We start from the raw sequence: 8,753 nt of genomic DNA on the forward strand, positions 1-8,753 counted from the left end.
CAAAAATTTATAATTCCAATCAGAAGGATCAATTAAAATTTGTTCTAAAATTTTTAACGGTATTGAATTTAATGAATTAAAGCGTGTTTACCAAATAGAAAATTAATTAAAATGTTATTTCGTAATCAACTCGTGTTGCCAAAGTGAGTGAAGTTCAATCACTTCCATTTAAAGAGAAATGATTTGATTCGTTTGTACTAAGCTTTATATAAATTTTTTTCGATAGAGCGATCTTTTTTTTTTTAAAAAAAAAAATTCATTACTAAAACAAAATACTGTTAGTAGATTGAGATGGATTAATTTTCATTATCGTGCCTCCTCTTTCTACTAATGATGATGGAGCATTGCTTAATATGAGTTTTTTCGTGCCCCAGAAATAATTGAGGAATAAAAAATATTATTATCCGTAAATAAATAAAATAATAAAAGACAGCCAAAAAGAACCAAAAATAATGATAAGAAAAGTAACTTGAAGGTTTTTATACATTACTATTATTATTATTATTATTATGTCACTTCATACTTTATTTTCTCCTCTTTTTTTTAATTTCTTTAAATACAAGTTACTCCAAACTAATCAACATCCTTGTGGTCCATATGAAATTTTATTATATACCTAAAAGAATTAATTAATTAATTAATTAGCTCAGCAGGGTCATGATGCATGATCAATATTCACACTAATAAAAGAACCTAATCCTACTATTTAAAATATTTAAATGCATATACACATTCCTTTTTGTACAATTGAAAGCTACTTTTATCAATTTATTTGTTAATTTTATGTAATGGAATAATCCTTTTGCCTTTTTCTTCAAAAAAAAACCTTTTTAATTATTGCGTAGACATAAAGTTCTTTTAATTGCATATATTCGTAGCAAGATGGACATAAATACTCAAAGTCAAAAAAATCAATTTGGACTAATTCGATTCTTTGATTTTCAATTTGTATATGACCATCTGTTATTATCAAATTAAAAAATATGATAATATTCGATTACGTACTAACATTTCAAAATAAAATACTAATAAATATATCCAAATTTGAATGTGCCCATCAATATCATCCATTATTATCAAATAAGAAGACAAAAGGAAGGAAGGTGGCAACTTCCTTGTATATTAGCAGGAAAAAGGATGAATAACAGGACATACACCATATAAAAAAATATTTAAATAAAAATAAAAATATACCATATAAAAAATAGCAAAAATGTTATTAAAGATATATTTTTACTCTACTGCATAAAAAGTATTTTAGTTTTGCAATAGTTATACTTTAAATATCATTCATATTCTTTTTGTTAGTAAACTATCTCATATTTAATTTCTACTTTAAAATTTTTTTTAACATGAATTAGATGAATTTTATGTGTCAAAATACTTCGAAAAAAAATAAATTAATTACTCTTCTATTTTTAGCTATTATTTAAAATTACTTCACTCTATACTTCAATATCATAATAGTCAAATCATAAATCTGTCTCTAAAGTTGCTAAGCATACTAAGTATATGTGAATGACTTCAAAGTAAACCAAAGGTAAAACTAAAATAGGAGGGTAACTTTTCGACAAAATGCCTATTATACATACGCGGTCGTATTTTATATTTTATTTCAAGAGCCTTTTTTCACATATCAAACATGTGACCTTTTGGTCACATATGACAAGAACTTTACTAGTTATACCAAAACTTTCCTTCAGGGTGTTCTAAACTCTCCGTATGCACGGAGTTCAATGAAGAATCAGAACACAAGAATCTCTATTATAAGCAGTCTTATCCTACATTTTACAATAAATTATTTTCACAATTCGAACATATAACCTCTTTTGTAAGCAGTCTTATCCTACATTTTTGTAATAGATGATTGTTCTCTTACTCAGATGACATTAATTTTATCAGTTACTTCAGGTTTAAAAAAAAATTAACCATTACAACAAAAGTACCAAACAAATTTGAGGATAATTAGTGTGGGTGGTTGAGATAGGGAGGTGTCAAGTTCCTAGTAGTGCAATGAAAGACCAAAAAAAACAAAACATATTCAAAGTTGAAAGTTCAAACTTCAACCATATATTATCATATTATATATCATCATTATAAAATTGTATATGTCTCCTCTAATATCTCATTTTACACAACTCCAACATGCTTCAAAATAGCTTCTTTTATTGACCCTTCCTCTTATTAAAATCCCTCACATCTCTATACTTCTTTTCACTACATGAAAAACAAAACATGGAATTTTTCACACCAAAAATCTTCATATTTTTCTCTTGTCTTCAACTCATATCACAAGCCAAAATCATAACATTTGACAAACAATATGGTGATCCTTTTGATCACACATATGCTCCTTTACTTGAAATCAAATATCCTGCACAAATAAGCAATCAAGCACTTCAAATCACCCCTGACACAGCTTCCACTGCTTACAAAACGTTAAATAATTCAGGCAGAATCCTACTAAAACAACCTTTCAAATTATGGGTAGACGATATTTCAAGGACAGCGTCTTTCAACACGTCATTCCTAGTAAACATTTATAGACCGGATAACAAAACAGCAGCCGAAGGTCTAGCATTCTTGATATGTCCAAATTTGGATTTGCCACTAAACAGCCAGGGTCAGTACTTGGGCCTAACGAACGCTACAACAAATGGTGCACCATCCAACAAAATAATCGCGATTGAGCTAGATACATTCAAACAAGAATTCGATATTGATGATAATCATATTGGGATTGATATCAACAACGTTGAATCCGTTAAATCAAAATCTTTAACACCATATGGAATTGAACTAGCTCCAATAGGTGAAAGATTCTACAACATATGGATACAATATGATGGAATCAAGAAAATACTTGATGTGTACATTATTGAACAAATGACAAAAAATGGGGCAACACCAACAAGGCCAAAAGTACCAATACTAACACACAATGTTGATTTGAAAGAAATTGTAAATGAAGATTCATACTTTGGTTTCTCAGCTTCAACAGGACATTTCAAACAGTTGAATTGTGTGTTGAGATGGAATTTAACAGTTGAGTATTTTCAAGAGAAGAATAATCAAGAAAAGGTGGTAATAATAAGTGTAAGTGTTGGTGTGACACTATTGATTGTTTTATTAATTTTGTCAGGGTATTTTGGGTATTATTATTTTTTTAATGAGAAAAAAAGGGATGATAATAGGTCAGAATCTACTATATTAGGTGCATTAAAGAGTTTACCTGGAATGCCTAGGGATTTTGAGTTTAAAGAATTGAAAGAAGCTACTAATAATTTTGATGAAAAAAATAAACTTGGTGAAGGTGGATTTGGAGTTGTGTATAAAGGGTATTTAGTTGGTGAAAAAATGGAAATTGCTGTGAAGTGGTTTTCTAGGGAAAGTATCAAGGGTCAAGATGATTTCTTGGCTGAGTTGACAATTATCAACCGTTTAAGGCATAAACATCTTGTCAAATTACTTGGTAAGTATTTTTTTAAACTTTTACTTTTTATGTTTTTTTTTTTTTTGAGTATTTGTTCTTTGTTTAAGTTAGGATAAAGGATGAAAAGATCAGCAAAAAAGAATATTTCATAAATATCGAGTAATTCTGATTATTCAAATTGATTATATAAAAGAAATTATTTAATGTTTTTATATCGATTAAATTTGAATTATTGTTTGAACAAACTTTTTTTTTTTTTAAAGGGAAGCTTCCTTTGTCTTTGAAAATCACTTTTCATTCAAATGTCAGCTATTGTGATAAGTTTGGTACTTTCTAATATTAATATAAATATAATATATTGGACAATTGCTTCAAAATGCACTCAACTCCAAATTAAGGCTAAATTGGAACCCTACAACATGTCATCATAATTGAGAGAGGTCCAAATATTCCAAAATTTGGTCCTACTAAAAAAGTTGATTGGAACACATATACAACCCAATTTTTTTAATTTTTTTTTGGCCTTGTCTTGTAAAGGTTTGATATCCTCAAAATAGTATTTATTAAATGTATTTATAGATCATTATCATTGTAGAAACAATTTAGCTTATATATGCATTAATAATTTTAACTCCATTTGCATGAACTCGCTCAAATTGTCTGTCCCTAATCCGAATTAAGGAGAGTTATCGAGAATCACTCAGAAACACCATTCTCTATCCCATAAGAGTTGGAGTAAGATTGCATACATTCATAGATCAGTATTATTGTTGTCATAGTTTGACTTATATGTGCTACTATGTCAGCGGTGTAATCTCGCTCAGATTGTTGGTCTCAAGATTAATAAAGAATGAGAGTTGTCTAGGGTCAATCAAAAAAAAGGGTCTCTCTGCCTTATAAAGATAGGAATATGGATATTTACATCTTACCTTTTGTCAAACGTACCCCCTTGTAGGATTTTAGTGAATTTGTTGTTGTTATTGTTGCACTAACAATTTCAAGTGATGTAAAGTAATCCTTTACCTTCTAATGGGAATGTAATCTAAATGTTACATGTAGTTATCATTTATGGTGACTTGGTAATGGTATAAAAGTTCTTTTACGATGTCAGTGTATATATATATATATATATATATATATATGATATGTTTTCTAATTTATTAAATTATTGGTTATCAATTATTTAGAGTAACTTTTTTCATTAATATTTTTTTTATGAACACTGTATAATTTAACTCCCTCCTAAATATAATTTAGAATTTACTACAACCGCATAAACAAAAAGAAAATTTCCATGAAATTATTTTTCTTTCTTTACATGTTTCTAAAGGTAACATACCAAATAGATTATACGAAATCAACTATATTTAAAATACTAAAAGCATAGACAGTGAACAACAAGTTGAAAATATAAGTTATTGGGTTCAATGATAATAATATTTGACTCAAAATATTTAAACAAAAAAAGTTATTCATAAATCTAATGAGGTTCGCGCGAAGCGCGGATATATTAACTAGTTAAAACTATGCTGCAAGAATCGAAATATTTTACGGTGTATTAATTTTCATGGTATCAACTATCATTGTTTGCAATAAAATTAAAGTAATCAAAAATAAATTACAATCATAAATAAAATTTGAAGAAACATAACTTTATTGATAAATATTGCGGGCACAATTTTGTTCCTCCTTTGGTTCTTCTCTCATAAAATTGATCCATGTATAGATAAAAATTAGTGGCTATTTCTCGAACTAAGACAGTTTGAATTTGATCTTTATAAGAATATTCGTTGAATTTCTGGCGGAATTTTCGAGATGTCTTTTCAAGGAAATATAGTATCATTCATATGGGCATGAACATCAGTTCATTTATAAAGTCATAAGTACATAGTTAAGACACTAAGTCTCTTTTGCCATGTTAGACTTGACATCAATATAATAGATTAGGGACACGTGTGACGGCCCACAACTATTCCACTCTAATTCTGCGTCCGGAGAAGAGCAGAACGGTCTAGAGTTCTGTGTAGGACTCTAGAACCTTTTGGAATCCTCAAGAAGGCTAAAGAAAGTCCTAAGAGAAAGTAGAATTCTCTAGAAAGGGACCAAAGTGTAAATATTTTGGGGACTTGTAAAGTAAATATTAATTCCACGTTAGTCCCTAGGAAGTAGTATAAATAGAGGTACCCCTGATTTCGCAAACCATCACTCAAGTTGTAAAGCATTCTCCAAGTAATATACAAATCTTTTTTCAAAGTTCTCTTTCTTATTCTTTCTAAGTCTTTTCCAAGCATTCTCTTAGCGATTCTAAGTCTTAAAGGCTTCCTTGAACTTACAAGATCTTGAAATACTAGTGAGTAAGTACTCGAGGGCGCACAGAGCTTTAGCAAATACTCTAAGTCCGTGACAACGTGGTACCAGAGCAAGGGTTTGCACTGAGGGAATGACTATCGAGGGAGACGTAAATGACACTAGAACCACCAACATCCATTTGGATGGTAGAAAGGAGAACCGAAAGGGAAAGAAGATCAAAAGGGTAATGAGGAGGTGCTGCCCGATCCCATATCAAGCGAGGAGCTCACCCACCCTCAACCACTGAAGCAATCGACGAATAGGTCTCTAGGGTAGAGGTGGTGAGGCTGGCCGTGGAGATTTTAGGTCCGCGCATGAATATGGCCGACGGAAAGTTCAAGACCCTTGAGGACTTCACCCTTGAGGAAATCGAGAAGATCCGTAAGGATTTGGACGGTCGCCAGCGGGCCGAGTTTGAGATGGAGGAGGCCATCAATTCCTCGGAGTGTCGGCTTATGGACGCGCTAAGCACGATCGTAACTTTGAAGGCTGAAGGGAAAAAGCTCAAGGAAGGGGCAGAGACTGGAGATCTATGCCACCCGACCGTGATAGGGAGGCCAGGGTCGAGATTGGTAACTAACAAAATCAAGACAGTAACAATACAAATATTTAAATCAAACAAATTTATCTATGAACTAAACTACAAAAAATAAGTACTAATAAAAATAAAATAATAAAAATAATAACTAACCAACAATGCATTAAGTGAAAGCAAATGAGACATTATTGGTTTTCACGTGAGGAAAAGCAAATAAAGGGCAATTACGAAAAATTAACTTTTGACAAAGAACGTAACTAAGAACAAACATCAATGTTGCCAGTGTAAATATTTTTTCGGCCAAATTGGTGAAATAAAGCAATGTAAACGAATAAATATGAACAGACCTATCAATAAATAAGCATGAATAGATCCAAAATGTAATAAAATAAAGAGGAGTCGGAAAAAGAATCTTTACCACAGTGAAAGAAAAGTAACAGGGAGGGTTTTGTTCTGCTTGCCAGAGCTATGGAGGTCGCGGCTTTAAGGAATTTTAATTGATTGTGAAAACATAAACAATGTGTGCGTTCATAAATCTTATCAATTATTTATGATCGTAGAACTGTATGATTTTCACGTACATCTATAACAATGATAATTCAATCAAGAATTCATACCTGAACCAGCCATAGTAATTTTCAAGAATCTTGACTTGAATTGAGCGGAAGTGTTATTCTTTTTGTTCTTCAGAAGTTGGTTCTCTCTCTTGTTTTATACTTTATGAATAACTTTGATGGATGAGACTTTATCTTTATGGTAGATAGAGGACCCTTTAATTAGAGTGTGTTTAACATCATTTGAACTTTCCATCATGATTAGTAGTGGAGATAATGGATAGTTGGAAGAGGTAATGGGTACAGTGGAAGACTTAATGGGTAGTTGGACTAACTTCCCCACTTCTCCACATCTTGCAAGTAACTTCTCCACTTATCCAATTAGAATTAGAATTTAGTTAGTAATTAACAATTAAACCAAAATAATATTAATGTTAGTGGATCATAAAATTAACATTGTCCCACTTCACACACGTAACATCGTTTACATAATGGTTTAATAAATATTTCAATTACAATGTGCACATATACTAAATCCAACATTATTTGTTGTTATTAAGTAAATCAACTAATATGAGTCATGATGGTTGTACACCACTTTATTTGGCATAGTCCTTTAAATGCACTACAATATTTGTCTATTGCCTAACACAACCTTTCAAATACATAATGGTTCCACCATAATGCTTAGAATATCTTTATCTAAAACAAAATATGTCACCATAATTATCAACATAACGTACACAAGAGAAAACAAGTAATAGCAGAAACATATATATAGTTGAGCTCAAAGTGTTAATTGCATAAACATAATATAATCTTTACATAAAGTCATTCATTGCTATTAATAAGACCCATTCTTTCAACATGTTCAATAAATGTTTTGGGCGGTAATCGTTTCGTCAAAGGATCAGCAAGCATAAGATTGGTGCTAAAGTGTTCAATTGTCATTTTGTGTTTCTAGACTTCTTCCTTAACTGAAAAGTATTTCAATTCCATATGCTTGTCACTCTTAGAATACTTATCATTTTTAGAGAAGAATACTGCTGCAGTATTATCACAATTAATTTTCAGTGGCTTGGAAATACTTTCGACTAGTCCAAGTCCTGAAATAAAGTTCCGCAGCCAAATAGCCTGAACTGTGGCCTCAAAGCATGCGACAAACTCAGCTTGTATAGTGGATGCATCTATAACAGAATGCTTCACACTCTTCCATGATATTGCTCCTCCATCTAATTGAAACAAATATCCAAATATGGATTTTCTTGTATCCACACAACCAGCATAATCTGAATCTATTCAATTACCTCAAGATGATCAGATCTTCTATAAGTGAGCATATGATCTTTAGTTCCTTGCAAGTATCTCAACACTTTCTTCATAGCTTTCCGGTGATCCATTCCTGGATTAATTTGATAAGGACCCAACATTCCAATAGCGACTGATGTCTGGTCTTGTACATGTTTGGGCATACATTAGACTCCCAACTATTGAGGCATAAAGAATATCATTTATTTGCTTACGTTCCAATTCATCCTTTAGACATTGATTGAGACGAAATTTATCTCCATTATGAACTGGAACGGAACTTGATGAGAAGTTTTCCATTCTAAATCTCTCTAACACTTTATTAGTATAGGCTTTCTGAGACAAACCTAATAATCCTTGTGATCTATTTCAAAATATTTCTATCCCAATCACATAGGACGCCTCTCGATATCTTTTATTTCAAAGTTATTAGATAAATATCTCTTGGTATCACACAACAAATAAAGATCATTAGTAGCAGGCAAGATGTCATCAACATACAGGACTAACATAATAAACTTACTTCACTAACCTTCAGATTTATGCACCGATCAACAATTTTTTCGTTAAA

At 31.1% G+C, this 8,753-nt stretch overlaps 1 protein-coding gene across 1 annotated transcript; it reads left to right on the forward strand.

The window, feature by feature from the left end:
* Positions 1–2,086: 2,086 nt before the first annotated feature.
* On the forward strand, positions 2,087–4,538 carry LOC107005676 (probable L-type lectin-domain containing receptor kinase S.5). Its single transcript, XM_015204318.2, has one exon. It carries the CDS (start codon positions 2,236–2,238, stop codon positions 3,547–3,549), a length of 1,314 nt encoding a protein of 437 aa, XP_015059804.1. The 5' UTR covers positions 2,087–2,235; the 3' UTR covers positions 3,550–4,538.
* Positions 4,539–8,753: the final 4,215 nt, after the last annotated feature.

The sequence above is a fragment of the Solanum pennellii genome, chromosome 12, assembly GCF_001406875.1.
Source record: "Solanum pennellii chromosome 12, SPENNV200".
Lineage (NCBI taxonomy): Eukaryota > Viridiplantae > Streptophyta > Magnoliopsida > Solanales > Solanaceae > Solanum > Solanum pennellii.